The 15,086-nt window shown below is 34.7% G+C and overlaps 3 protein-coding genes across 3 annotated transcripts; 1 reads left to right on the plus strand and 2 right to left on the minus strand.

The window, feature by feature from the left end:
* Positions 1–1,935: 1,935 nt before the first annotated feature.
* Positions 1,936–4,101, minus strand: LOC110637442 (ABC transporter G family member 4). The gene has a single exon (XM_021787550.2). The coding sequence runs from the start codon at positions 3,910–3,912 to the stop codon at positions 2,113–2,115; it is 1,800 nt and encodes a 599-aa protein (XP_021643242.2). The 5' UTR covers positions 3,913–4,101; the 3' UTR covers positions 1,936–2,112.
* A 2,403-nt stretch (positions 4,102–6,504) lies between these two features.
* Positions 6,505–7,295, plus strand: LOC110637441 (late embryogenesis abundant protein At1g64065-like). Its single transcript, XM_021787549.2, has one exon. The coding sequence runs from the start codon at positions 6,620–6,622 to the stop codon at positions 7,253–7,255; it is 636 nt and encodes a 211-aa protein (XP_021643241.2). The 5' UTR covers positions 6,505–6,619; the 3' UTR covers positions 7,256–7,295.
* Positions 7,296–11,740: 4,445 nt separating this feature from the next.
* On the minus strand, positions 11,741–13,700 carry LOC110637399 (membrane-associated kinase regulator 5). The gene is made up of 2 exons (XM_021787488.2): positions 12,419–13,700; positions 11,741–12,301 (listed from the first exon to the last, which is right to left on the minus strand). Exons 1-2 carry the CDS (start codon positions 13,413–13,415, stop codon positions 12,207–12,209), a joined length of 1,092 nt encoding a protein of 363 aa, XP_021643180.2. The 5' UTR covers positions 13,416–13,700; the 3' UTR covers positions 11,741–12,206.
* Positions 13,701–15,086: the final 1,386 nt, after the last annotated feature.

A 15,086-nucleotide genomic window follows, 5' to 3' on the forward strand; every position in this document is an offset into this window, starting at 1 on the left:
TTAGTCAAATATTTTAATTTTATGAATTTATCATAAACTCTTCACTTTATTTTCAAATTAATTCGTCAATCAATAAAAATAATTCAAATTTTTTTATTTATTATTAATTTTAGTCAATTCTATTAATTTAATATTTTCATTAAATTTAACAAACTTTGCATTAATAGAAAAATATTTAATAATTAAAAAATAAAAAACTTTGTTTGATTTAATAAAAAGATACTCTTATTAAATTTAGAATAATTGTTAAAATTAACAAAAAAAAGATTGGCTAATTAATATAGAAAAATATTGAAATTATTTTTATCAATTAAACCACTATTTAAATTAATTGTTAAAATTGAAATAAATGTTAAAATTTGAAGATTAAATTAATAAAATTAAAATATTTGATTAAAGCTGAAAAATTAACAGAGATTTAGATTTTTTTTTTTAAATTTTTTTTATGGAGCTATATTTCTTAAGGAGACAAAAATGAAAATAACAAAAAGTCACCTGGGCTAACTCTTTGAAACCAAGGCCCATATAGATACTAAATTAAAACCCAATCGTTAAATCTAATCCAAGCTGAACCTTCTGAATTGCTGGGCCTACGTTGGGAGATTGATGGATCTCAATTCTCATATGCAAGCACAGCCCATAGGGAGGAGAAGTTTTGGCGTGTATGTACGCAGGAACGCACAATAGAGAAGCCAGCAACAACTTTCACGGGCGGCAAGGAGAGAGAGAGATAGAGAGAGAGGAAAGGAGACCCGTGAACCTGCAGAGTGTTCTGATCCAATGGGCAAGGAAGAAAACAAAAGCAGAATAAATACCATAATCAGATATAGAGGAGTACAATCTAAGCCTAGGACTTTTCGTCCAAACAAGGCTTAGATAGAGAGACCCGTGACCAATCCCATAATCTTGTCTGTGTCTTTCTATGAGAAAATTGTACTAATTCACTAGTTGGTATTACAATTTTTTTTTTTGTTTAAATAAAAAAATATTAATTTAAATAATAAAGAGCAAAAAGCAAAATTTCATTGAGAAAACCCGTATCTCCCTGTTCTTCAACAGGCAAGTTTCTGCCCCAATCTTAATCTCTCTGATCTCTACTTCCAATTCATTCCATTGCCATTCCTTAATGGTACAAAATTTTATAAATATGTGCAAGGTTTTATGTGGGTAGTAATGGCAATGAATTGATTAAGAGAGATTATTCCTTGAGATAGAAGTTTGCCCGATATAAATCTTTTAGGGAAAATCCTATCAGATCACTAGCTATTGTCCCAACCAATCGATTGAATTATCTGCTTGCAAGAGTTAACAACCAAAAATATATATATGTATTAGAATTATTTCCAAAAATTTAATTAACATCGAAAATTTTAATTAAATACAATAGCACGATATACGTTAGATCTCGTTCTGATTAACTAAGTAATATGTCAACATTGAGAAATAGTTTTCGAAATCTATATGAAGATAAGAGAACAACTTAAATATAATCTGAATATTCGTGATTATCAATCCTCAAAGAGATTGATGATATGTCCTAATTCTAGACCGAATAACTTTCCTTGCCTGAACTCTTCAATATTAAGAATTAAAGATTTATATTTATTTATATTTTACGTGATAATTAATTAAAAGTAAAATAGAATTAATTTTTCCTTAGAAAAAAGAATTATTTTTTTTTCTTTTTAGTTTATTAACCGTTATCAGGCGCCTCATTATTTAGGATTTCATTCTGATTTCTGGGTACTTGAATAACCACAAAATAACATAACTAATTGAAAATTAAAAAAAAAAAAAAAACTAATAGAGATTGATTAATTAAAGATTAACAAGGGGAATGGATATGGTGAGATTCTAAGACAACTTGATAAGCCAATCAAGTCCCAGCAATTATTATTTTTTTTTTTAAGAGAAAAAATAAAACATAAGGGAATCTAATCCTTGAACTGAGCTTGCTTAATTTGCTATTACTTCGATTTTTTCAATAAACTCATGAAGCCCGAGAAACCATTACAGGAGATTCGATTGCAACAAACAGATCGAATAAAAAAAAATGTTAAAAAAGCATATGGACGAAATAATATTGCATTTAGTAAACACTTAAATTGGGTTTTATATTTTGGATCTTGAAACCCTTCTGATCAAGACTAGCAAACAAAGCACACGATAGAAGACGAAGAATCCAATCAAAATGTAGATGTTCCTCCATCTATGTCTCTCATGGAGCCCTCTCTTCTGCAACACATCGCCTCCTGTCGCCATACACGTATTGGTCTCTTCATACCACAGGAAACACTTATTTACAAGGCAAGAATACTCATTGATGAGAAGGGCATCAAGAGCATACTTATACATGGATAAAAAGTGCATGAAGAGCCAGTACTTGGGCATGCTATCCTGTGAAATGAAATAGCCCGAGAAGAGAAAGAAAGCACCAAGAAGTATCGTCACCAGAGAAGTTCCAGCTATATAATTTGGAGCAAGAGAGCTCAAGAACAGAACAAATGAATTTGCCATCAATACGATGACCCATATGACCAAAACAAAGTAAGCAAAAGCTTTCCAGGAAGCGCAAAGACCCACTAAGAAATAAACCGAGACAGAATAGATGATAGCGATTGCAAGCAAGTATGGCAAGAAGACAAGAGTGTTTGCTACTAGATAAGATGAGAGTCTATAAACCCCGCTTGAAGTTTCTCTTAGTATAATTGGCCTTTCATTGATGAAGATTGGGAGTGTTTCAGTTGTGGAAGAGAGAAGAAAGGTGAGAGTGAAGGCAAAGAGTCCAAACCTCTTTTCAATTCCTTGCTTGTCGAATCCAATGTTGATGTAGATGGTTCCTAAAACAAGACCCACAATAAGAGCTTCTAATGTATTTGTCAATAAAAGCTGTCTTGTTCTGTAAATAATCTTCCAAAACCTATCATAAAGAACAGGGATTTCATGGAGTCTTGAGCTCCTATATCTGATGTCTCTTGCTTTGTTATCAGAATCAGGACTTGTGGCATTGTCACCTGGGGATGAAAGGAGCGATGATGGTGTACATGGTTTACTCTCCCGGAGCTGATTTAAAATTTCCATGGCATATTCAAGGGCATTGAGCTGCGGAGGGACAGTAAAGCCATTAGAGAGCAAGAAACTTTGAAGGGAGGAAAGCGTTCCATGGTGAATGACAGTTCCTTTGGATAACAGAAGTATTTTATCAATAGTAGAAAGGATCTTGAAGCTTGGCTGGTGAATGGACAAAATCACAGTGCGGTGACGTGAAGTAGCAATGGACTTGAGGGTTTGCATCACATTAAGAGCTGATTTACTATCAAGGCCAGAAGTGGGTTCATCGAGAAGTAAGACCGCAGGGTCATGGAGGAGGCTCAGCCCTATTGAAACACGTCTACGTTCACCGCCTGATAGGCCAAGTGCTAAGCGGGCGTTGGCCAAGTGTGTTAAGTTGAGCTCATTGAGAAGAGAGTCCACAATATTAGCAATTTCGGATGATTTTGGGTGGAGAAGTCGAGCAGCAAAGGTGAAAGTTTCAGATACAGTGAGCAAGGGAAGGCATGCATCGTGCTGCGGGACATAAGCTGAGAGCTTGCGAAACGAGGAAGGGTTGATAGGGCAGGAATTGAGGAGGAGAGTGCCAGTTGTTGGGGAAGTGCGTGCGGCTAAAATGTCTAGGAGAGAGGATTTTCCAGCTCCACTGGGGCCAACAATGGCAAGGATTTGAGATGGACAGGCTGCGAAAGACACATCCTGAAGAATATAAGTTGGTGGGGTTGCAGTGCAGGGTTTGAAGAGAAAGAATGGCACAATGCTTTTAGTTATGGTAGTAGATTTCACATAGCAGACTGATGAGGCTGTTAATTTATATGTCTTAAGTGAGGTCGGTGGTGAAGATGATAATTGGATTTCCATGGATGTGCAGAAGGAGAAAGAAGATGAAAGGGGAGGATTTGATGTTTTGAGAAATAGATATGGAGGAGAGCGGACGTTGCCATTTGAGTTTTTGAATACGTATAATGGTAGCGGTGGTGGATAAGAAGAATATCTCTGAGAAGTAAAAAGTTTGGGGGCGTGCTAGGTAGTGGTATTAAATTAGAATATTTACACAATTAATGAGTGTAACCTTTTGAAAAGTCACTGAGAGCACCTATACTCGGTTCAGTATACTCATACTGTAGTCAAACATATAGAACTTAGACCCCATTGATTAGTAAAGTGATTGTTTGATCAAAGTTGGAATATTGGTCATGTGAATTCCTGATATAATAATAATATTAGTCATTTATACAAGAAATATGACAAAAATGGGACTCGTGGATTGTCAGTGGAATTTGTTGTAGAGATGGCAAAAAGGGCTAAAATTCCTTTGGAGGCTGATATGGTTCACGAGTTCACTGTTCAGTTCTCTCTCCTTATCATGCCCTTGAAGGAAGCACCATGGGCAACCGGCCAGTTCCCCTACACTTGACGACGAGATTTGCTAAATAGCTTCCAATCCGTGATCCCGTGGCCCACATGAGAAGCAAAAATTGTAGGTGAAAGGACGTCATTGTTTCATGGATAACTGCGTTGTGTCTATGAATATGGGAAGAGGACACAAATACATAAAGTAAGAGACTCTTTCTTAGGTCACTGTCGTCCGTCGTAATTTTATAATATGTGGGCCTAAACATTCCAAGATTTTACCGGACCCAGACTAGTAAGCATAAATTTTACGATCGTGGCCACTATTAGAAAGGAGAATTATTGTTTAAATTCCATCATAAATTTAAAACTTAAAATAATTTTATGTAGATTGTCTGTATATAACAGCAAGTTAATAAAGAGTTAATAAATATATAGATATAATAAAATTTAAAAAGAATTATTTAAGTAATTATATTTTATAGGATTATATATATATATTAATTTTTTATTGCTTTATTATCTCATTTAGAATATTTATGTGAAATTATAATAATATATATAATGTAATTTTTCCATAGTAAGACCAACATATTTTAAATGTCATGATAGATAAAGTATAAGTAAGAAAAATTCTATTAAAACCAGGCATAAGCTTAATGAATAATTATAGTGATAAATATTTATTTAGTTGACTTTATATCGAATGAGATTTATATGTAAAATAAATTACTCATATTTTTATATATTAAAATCCTGAATAATATTAGATGTTTTAGTAGCTATCAACTATTTTAATAACTATTAATAATTAGTAATTTATATAGTAATTAAAATAGAAGTATTTAATAAAAATAACTATTGAATTAGTTGTTAAATATAAATATGAAAAGGAAAATATTCGTTTGAATTTAATTTATTATAAATTTAAAATTTAATAAATATGATATAAGATGTATAAGCGAAATTTATATATTTATATTTTGAATTATAATAAATAAGTTTAGAAAAATTTTTTCTCGCATGAAAATCAGGGAAAAATCACATGCAAGTCAATTAAAATTTTAAGCCAGAATTCATACATGTGAAGTATTACCTATTAAGATGATAAGCAAACGTCTGAACTGGGTTAAGATCATGACTAACAATCTATCATCTAGAAATATTGAGTAATCATTCTTAAGGCGAACATAAAATATTTGAAATTCCAATAGACAGCACGCACGTTGCAGCAACAGCGTTTTTGCAACTAACTTAGAAGAAAAATGTGCTCATTGCGAGATTGAATGACCATGATATATAAGGCTCGTACCTAAACCACTAATATGAGAATCCAACTTCCACCACCAACCCTGTATATTGTAATTTTTATTCCTCATACAACCACAACTAGTCAAACATATTCCTAAAATTAATATTTTTTTTTCCCTCATGCATGCCTTTTTTTTCTAATTTGATCATAACACGCTTTATTAAATAAGATAAATAGCATATCATCCAATTAGTGCTCTTTTATCATTTGCATTTGTATTCAGTTATAGATCCAAGGAAATAGTCAAGTTGTCGATATTGGCAATGGAACACAAAAGGAAATGGCCAAACAACGATATAAGGGACTCGGAACAAAAAGATCAGCCAAAACATAGAATTTAAGCAGAATTCCAAAATTTTGAAGCTTAGCTATATATAATTCAAATGTTAATTCTATATGACTTAATTACATGTGGGAGTAGCAGGGACAAAGTAAACTTCAAGTTTTCAACAAGGTAATAATACTAAAGGCAGCGTACTGACTAATTAGGTTCTTAACAAGAGCCTTGGCATTCAATGCAATTGGTCTGTTGCTTTCGTTGCATCACATAGTTTTGTACTGGAACATCCCACAAAAGAAGGTTCTACTGCAATAATCATTTTGAAACTTGATTTTGGTTGATCCATCTATTAGTCAACTATCAAAGTCATCCAAACGCGTCTGATACTGATAGAAAACTGAAGAGAAAAAAAGAAGCCCTTACTTTGTTCATTTTCGAGGAAAGTGATATTCTATGTTACGACCTATGGTCTTTCTGTTATTCATCCATAAATAGCTGCTCACTAGACGCCCATTTGCACCACCACGTACATTTTCCTCTATCTGAAAACCCCAACTAGAAAAACACTATAACTTGGAGATTAAAGGGAAAAAAGAAAAAAGACTCTTCAACCAGATAAGAAAATGGCAGAGAAGAAGGAACCATCCTATCCCTTGGTAGCCAACGAAGAGTCAGGTTCTGGCACAGAAAAAACGAAAGAGCTGAGCAAAAAGAAGCGCATGAAATGCATAGCCTTTATAGTGGCTTTTACCATCTTCCAAACTGGAGTAATATTGGCATTTGTACTAGTAGTTATGCGTTTCAAGAGTCCCAAATTTAGGTTACGTTCTGGCTCATTTGATAATGATACCTTTCAAATTGGCACAGAGGCAGCTCCTTCCTTCAACTTGACGATGAACACCCAGTTTGGAGTCAAGAACACCAACTTTGGTCACTTTAAGTATGAAAAAAGCACTGTCACATTTGAATATAGAGGCACATTTGTTGGTATGGTTACTGTTGATAAGGCACGAGCCAGGGCTAGATCCACTAGAAAATTCGATGCCATAGTGTTGCTGAAGACGGATAGGGTGGCTGACAGTTTTGAGCAGCTAGGTAGAGACATCAGTTCAGGTAAGTTGCCACTTACTAGCTCCTCCAATTTGGAAGGGAAAATTCACTTGATGAAACTGATCAAGAAGAAGAAATCTGCTCAAATGAATTGCACCATGAACGTTGATATCCAAACAAGAACTCTCCAGGACATCGTCTGCAAGTGACCAGCTTGATTTAGCTATTTATGAGTCATGCTTTTTTTTTTTTTTTTTTTTCAACAATGGGGCAGCATATGGTCTCCAATGCGCCTATTTCTTTGTATCTTACGTGATATTTACGTTGAAATATTTTTTACAAACAAGTCTCTTCCATCGCATTAAGTGCTATTTTTAAAACCTATGAAGTCTGGGAAATGAAAAATAAACAAACTAGAAGGAAATGCATTATAGTTGACTTAAAAAAGGAAGTTGAAATTAGTGTAAAAATGACCAAGTTGGTTAGGTTTGCTTCCACATAACCACGAAGTCGGGAACTATGGATTTTGAAAAGGTCCATCATTTTAACTTTTTTCGACTACTAGTCCCTCAAACCAAACCATCACCAAGCCAAGTCAACGGTTGGGTTTTGCTCGGAATTTAACCTTTGGGCTTAGCTGCGTGTTGTCTAAGAACAAGGGAAAGGAGTTGCGTAGGCCCCTGTTATATTAGGCCCATCCTCCACCATTTTTTACTGATCTTATCAATGGAGCCCATCCTCCACCATTTCTTACTGATCTTATCAATGGAGCAACTAGATAGGGATTATTAAGAAATTTTGAGTTTAATTCTTAATTAGAATTAAATAAAAAAATACTAATTATGTAGATGTGGACCTCATTCATGCACAGCTCAGACTTCAAACTAAAATTTCTATTTCACATTTATCAAAGTAATTTGGAGCACGAAATGTTTTTAGAGTTATAATTTTTAATTATGGTTTAAATCCAAATTTTGTGGATTTTATCCAATAAATTGACAAATAAATCCACTTGTGAAGTGATTTAGGCCTCAAAATTATAATTTATGTGTTCTCTTTAATTATATTAATTTATTAGTGAATTATAGAAAACTTTATTGTAAAACTCTCACCTCAATCACAGACATGTCCAATGAACTAAATCGACTCTGTTAACGATAATTATGTCTCCTAACTCCCAAGACTACCATTTCCCTAAGCAAAAAGCCAATGTTGGAAAATGGGCTCACCGCTCATATGATATGCAGTAAATATAACTACAGCATCTTTGGTCCAAAAGAACGCAAACAATGCCTAACCAAAGCAAATCTTCAATCACTGGGCAAAGATACAGTGCCGTGCTGCCGGGTGTTTTGTTGGAACAGTGTCTCTTGGTGCAACGTAATTCCTCTTAAAACTTCATAACCTGGACACTTGTGATCAAGTCGTAGCATCTCCAATGGTCTAGTGCAATGAACCATGTTTTGAGCATTCTTCTCTTGAAGAAAGAGAGTTATATTAACCCATTTGTTATTTGACTTGGGCGCAGCAAGCTATTTCCTAGAGAGAATATGTAACGTGAGTCCTGTCCCTTGTCCGTCTGAAAATGAGCTTGTATAGTATGCCACCCCATTATGAGGGTCCATATAGTCCCTCGGATTTTCCTTGTGTGATGTGCCTTCTTGGAATACTAGTTGGTTCGTTGTGAATTTTAAGACTAAACCCATCACCCAGTGATGAGGGGGACCATCGTGTTTGCTGGTTGAAATAGGAAGTGGGATGTGTTTTCTGACCATTTGGCATTTCCTGTCAATTATGAGGGTCTTGGTCCTCATCTCATTTATTATGACCCTAAACAGCCGTATCATGTTACTTCATTTCCCTCTGTTTTTCCTTTGAAATTTCTTGGCAATCCACAATTTCAATTGTCCATTACATACGTTGCTTATTCATGCCATAGAATTTTGTGCTATCTCCTGCGTTTGTGCAAATAGCAAGTGGCAATTGTCCATATGATAAGGGTTAGTTTGGTTGCTTTCACATCGTTGCATGTTATTGTCCATTGTCAACGACAACCCATCAATTAATTATACCTTTCATGTATAGTTCCTTGGTTAGAAGTTCTTTATGAAGACATACAATCCCTTTCAACTTTTATTGATAACTTGTAGAGATTTTTTTGTAAATAATGATTCATTACTACCAAAGTAGAAAGAAATAGAACATAAAATCTTTACAGATCACATAGTATAAGAGACATCCAAAATCACATATGAAATATAAGAGATGAGAGGGGAAAGGCAGATCTAATACAACTTAATCTTTACTTAATCATTGTGAAGGAAAAGGTATGATTCAATAAGCCTAGAAATTGTGGATGGGATGAGAAATCTCCTTCATAATCTCAAGCCAACATGTATAACTCTAAATGCTTTTTCTCAAATGCTAGAATGGAGTTTCAGGCATCCCTATGTCTGTGATACTGCGTATGTTGAAGAAAGCCATTGAAACATCAAAGATCCTACAAGTTGTCCTCTATAAGACCTGTTATAAGAATCAAAACAAGAGTTAAAAAAATCCCCATTGAAGGAGAAGGGACTAAAAATGTGGAGAAGATTGTGATTTAGAGATGGAGATAAAGATAGGCAGAAAATAAATAAATAAGAAAAACTCATGAAAGTGAAATACAGATATTGGTAAAATTTATCATTAAATAAATTTCTTTTAGAAGATGTCTCAGTTGAATTAAAAAAAATTGCAGTTTCATTCAGATGAAAAATACTGGGAAATTGGAAATTCACCTAGTAAAAAATTAGCACTTGGTTATGAAATTCCATCACCACACAGCTCTTTTCAGAGACTTCGGCTGTCTAGCATTTTCCTAGATGCAACCAGGCCTCAGGAGGTCCAGAAGACAATTTGAATAAGCATTTTACTGTCAGCTGATGGAATTGCTGACCAGTGGCAGCAGAGCAGCTGCTACCATAGTATAGACGTGCTTTTTATCTTTTTAATTAAAAAAAAAAAGTTCTTTGAAAAAAAGTGAAAAAAAAAAAATCTTTAACCACCGCAGATAAAATGCTTTCTAACCGTTTTAAAGTATTTTTTAAAAGCAAAGATGTTGCCATGATTAAATTATTAGGGTAAATTACATGACCATCCTTTAATTTTAGTGATTATTTTATTTTAATTATTCAATTTTAATTTATTAAAAAAATTTCTCAAAGTCACTTTGACCCACAATAATAGATTTCTAATTTAAAAATAATTAAAGTTACTCTTAAGACCTTTCTCTCTTAAAAAAAAATAAAAACATTATTTTATTCTCTTTTTTATTTTCTGTTCAGCCTTTCTCATTCCTAGCTCTTTCCTCCACGTCCTCAGTCTCCCTTCCTTCGCTTCCTCTTATGTCTACCTCCCAAAATGATATGGATTTAAAGCTATGAGAGTTCTCTCTCTCTCTCTCTCTCTCTGAAGAGGATGTGAGAAACTAAAAGAAAAGTTGATGAAATTATGTGGAACAAGAATTGAGGCTAATGACCAATTTGATGGAACAGTGAATATTAAAGAAGGGAAAAAAAACACTAAGAAAAGGCAAGAGATTTAGCTAAAAGCATAACAGATTCTTCGAGAGCAGCTGAAGATGTTGGAAAATATGCAAACGTGACCCATCTTTTCTTTATGACTTTCTTTCTTTGGCTATTGTAATTCTTCTTCTTCTTCTTCTCTAAGCTTATTCTCTGTACTTCCCATTCATATACAATAAAATCTCCAATTCACAACATAAAATTGTTTCCCTCTTGCGGTGAATCGAATTTGCAATCCGCTACAATCATAACTAAAGCAATCGAAGGATAAGACCAAGAGGGAGTAGGCTCAAATTTTCTAGTATTATCATATAATAATTTTTATTTTTATTTTTTTTGATTTTTGATGTCTTGATTTCGAGTTTTACATTATCAAATTGCAATGTTTACATTACAGTTTCAAATTTCGAATGATATTATTATGGATTTCTCATGAAATTTTATGGAAATGAAACGGAATTGCTTTTCTTTTTATTTATTTTTTTAAAAAAAGAGATAACAATATTGGTATTTAATTTTTATTGGTTGTTTAATCTGTAATGCCGTATGAAAATGGTTGTTGAAATTAAATATACAATCAATATTTATAAAAAAAAAAAAAGTATTTTATTTTAAGAGAGGAGTAAAAAGGTAATTTTATTCATTTAAATTTGAAATCCTGCTGTCAATAGGATATTTTTTGAAATAATATTAAAATCGAGAGATTTTATTTTAACAAATAAAAATTACGTGATAGAAAAAAAAAAAAAACTACCTAAATTGAGAGATAATTAATGTAATTTACCAAAAATTATTAAGTTCTCAGGAACTAGTTAATTTTGTCTCTCTCTTCGTTTTATTGTACTTGTGAAACCAACAAACTGTAAGAATCTTTGGTATCATTACCAATGTCCCATACTTAAAAATTCCATTTACTCAATTGCTGTGGAGACCACCAATTCTGAAAGCATTTTGGTGGATAATCATAGCCCAACACTGTTATACTCTTTTACTTACTCCAGCAAAGAAATTTACCCACATGAGAAAAATTCAAGTTTTAATCATTTGTATCACAGACCAACCCATCAGAATTTGAATCTGCACTCTTGATCCTGTCCTAGAAGGCAATGACACATCTAATTCAGCATATGAAGCAAACTAGTAGTGAAGTAACTTTCATTTCAACTTTCAAATGAAGAAATGATCACATCTTTGATAAGAACAACTATGCCGTATTTCCAAGGATACATGATGCCTAACTGCAGAATACAAGACCACACCAGAGAATGGTATTGATACAAAAACGAAAAAAAAAAAAAATTCAATATCAGACTTCCTTCCAAGTTTCTCATAATGACCCCTTAGCTTTACAGACAACAACAAGGGTACCCATTTGTCCTTACCACATCACGTCCGGCTAAGGATCAAAAACTAACCTACCTGCCTAGCTCCTTTGAATTTTTTTTTTAATAAACCATGTTCTCTTTTCTTTACAACAAAATAAAAACAGAGCCCCTATTCAATTTCTTTTATTTGTATTGATTTCAATTTCATAAAACAACATATTTCCCGCTTTTTTTTCTCTTCTGGGACTAAGAAATAGAGCTTGAAAATGCTAATTAATTCCTTTCTCTTCATGGGAAATTCTTGGTGAAGCCATAGATTTCTCATGCAAAGGATCACTTGCAAATCGGGAGAAGAGAGAAGAATCTGAAACAAATCCAAGTTAAAAAACTATTAGAACTTTCATGTATAATTAATCACATAGATTGTAGTCAAAATTTAAATTCAAAGAAATGATATAAATACTAGTATAAACAATCTTACCTATAGAACTAGAAGAGTTGAAAGATTTCTTGCAATGCAGGATGGCGCTTTGGATACCGTCATGCTGCAGAAGCAGCGAATCATCTCTCCTAGTAGCCGTTGACGGCCGAACTATGGTCGCCGCCGAAGCAGATTTGCTTTTTCCCAGATGCTTACAGACCACTCGAATCCCTGCTGGAATACTCCCCGGTTTCTCCTTCTTTGGCGAACCAGAAGGCAGCGTTGCCGGAGAAAATGACGGCGATGGCACTGATAAGTCCGCTGTGAATTTCGGCTTCTCGCTTTGCCTTTTGGAAACTTTGATGTACAGGGGCTTGATTAGCTTCAAGTACTTTTGTATCACTTCCTTAGGGAATTTCTTCGACGAATCATCTGAGATCTGCTTTCTCAAACTGTTATCCCTTGTGAATATAGGAACATTTGCAGCTTCTTTGAGCTTGAATTTAACCGTGAAAAGCTTGCTTTTTGGCTTTTTGTTCTTTGGGGTATCGACAAAAACGCCCTTCAACTCTGCTTCCCCCGTTTTCCCTGTTTCGTGCTCTGCCATTGACTTTGATTTCTTGAACATAAGGACTCGAAATCTTGGAGCTGATTTGAGGAGGGAGATGGGAGACTGAGGTTTCGAGATGGGTTCAATAGGGAGGATCTTTCTTTTAGAGAGGAGATCAGTAGGAGATAGAGAAACAGTTGGTGGTGGAAATCTGTGCTCGATATTGCTGGCTTTGGTGGCCGAGTTGTGGAGAGTATCTTCCTTGGAGTCAAATGTGTTGCTATCTTTGTCTAGTGGGATGCCGTTTTTGTTTTTGCGTTTATTGTTGTCAAAATCAGGCACAGTAAGCTCCAATTCAAAGAAGGAGTCTTCCTCTTCGCTGAAATCATCATCTGCGTCGACCACGGTTGTTTTAATCTCGGTGGTATCACTGTTTCCATTAGAGGGTCGGTGGTCTTTATTGTGGGTGGTGGGTCTCCAGAACTTGAGGAAGTAGAGGGCTTCCATGGTGTGTGTGTGAGAGAGAGAGAGAGAGAGAGAGAGAGAAGGGCTTTAAGAGAAAGACTAGTGAGAGACTTGTTTAGGGTTTTGAAAAGAGGGTTTTTATAGTGGGTGCAAGAGAAAATGGAACGTGAGGAGGGTACGAGATAAAGACAGCTTTTGCACTTCGTTTTAGGCTTGTGAATGTTGCAGCATTGAAATGGCTTTTCAAAGTAAGCAGAGAGAGAGAAGTAAGCTTTTTTTCTGCTTTTGCAACACACAGAGAGAGAGAGAGAAACTAAAGACTAAAGAAGAGAGGTCTGCTTTTGTATTTGTACCAAAATATTTTGTACGATTGTCTGTTTTTGTTAACAATGTTACCAGGCTTAGCAGTCTGACATAGAACATATGCGGAGCCACACTCTACGAGGTTGAAAGTTCAAAGCAACTGCTGACACAGATAACAGATACCTTCTTATCAGGGCAGAGTTGAATTCACAGTCGCAGGCGTTTTTGAATTTGACGATTAGTTATTAGCCCCACGCGGCTCCGACCCATACCAGTTACATCATGAATTATTTCGCCAAATCTTGCACTTCTTCCTTCATGAAATGGTTGACTTATTAGCATGGACATATGCATGCTCTAATTACAATTTTCAAGCTTAAATTAAAGTCCTAATAATTCCTTGTCCTATGGATTTATCAACTATGGATTTATCAACTATGAGAGTGGACACAAGACCTACACACTGTCAAATTCAAACCTTTATCAAAAGCATTTTTGCAATCGCAAGCCCATTTAAAATGCTTGAACTATGACCATTAAAAGCACTATCAGAATTTTTAAAACTAAATTAAATTTAGCATGCATGTGAAGAGATGGAATTAAGTACTTGCATTGGAATTGAATTATAAATGTTAAGAGGAAGGTTGTTGAATTACAAAATTAACTTGAAGTCTTGTATTCGCCTGTCCATGCCAGTAAATTAGGCCTCGGAGGTAAAAGCTTTAAAGTGAAATTGAAAGAACATCCCTTTTATTAGCAGAGGCGATGGACTCATGGGTTGAAAAGTGACTGGGAGGGTGATGGGAAACTTCCAAAAAGATAAGAGAAAGCACAACAAAAGAGAAAAAGGCCAAAAAGAAAAGACTCCAAGCGGAATAGGAAACGTAAGGTCATGTTGCACACTGGTAAGATTGGTGCAGAGAGGGAACTTTAACTTTTTCAGAGAGTCTCAAAAGATCTGCAGCTGAGTCCGAAATTGGGTTCTCTTACAAGGCGAAGGCATTGATGCAGCTGGGGACACGCATGTCGTGCTTTTGGACCCCAAGCTTTAAAGAGAGTCCAGAGTCCAATCCCTTTATTCTACAGTTTAAATGGCCATAGCCCTAGAGAACCAAGTCTTTGCCAAAATAAAGGTTTGACTTGGAAACATAGCTTGGCTGATCTTTACCCTCCTTTTGTGGAAAAATATAATATTTCTGCAGAGAAAGGATAAACCAGTAGAAACAAATGGAATGCATGCCTAAAAATGGTCTATTGCAGCATTAATTTGATAGAAGATTACTCAAATTATATATGAAGTCTAAACGCTCAGAATTCAACATGATACTTTCTTCAATGTCAGGAAACTCTGATTGCCTTCAAGACTTCCATAAAAACAGTCGCGTCCAGGAGCAAGGGCACATTTTTGCC

The sequence above is a fragment of the Hevea brasiliensis genome, chromosome 13 (assembly GCF_030052815.1).
Source record: "Hevea brasiliensis isolate MT/VB/25A 57/8 chromosome 13, ASM3005281v1, whole genome shotgun sequence".
NCBI classification, from domain to species: Eukaryota; Viridiplantae; Streptophyta; class Magnoliopsida; order Malpighiales; family Euphorbiaceae; genus Hevea; species Hevea brasiliensis.

Excerpts from the sequence above, each read along its gene's own strand:
- LOC110637442 (XM_021787550.2), bottom strand. The coding sequence starts at position 3,912 with ATGGAAATCCAATTATCATCTTCACCACCGACCTCACTTAAGACATAT.
- LOC110637441 (XM_021787549.2), top strand. The coding sequence starts at position 6,620 with ATGGCAGAGAAGAAGGAACCATCCTATCCCTTGGTAGCCAACGAAGAG.
- LOC110637399 (XM_021787488.2), bottom strand. The coding sequence starts at position 13,415 with ATGGAAGCCCTCTACTTCCTCAAGTTCTGGAGACCCACCACCCACAAT. Across the intron at positions 12,302-12,418 it reads CAACTCTTCTAGTTCTATAG|ATTCTTCTCTCTTCTCCCGA; the intron begins GTAAGATTGTTT and ends GATTTGTTTCAG.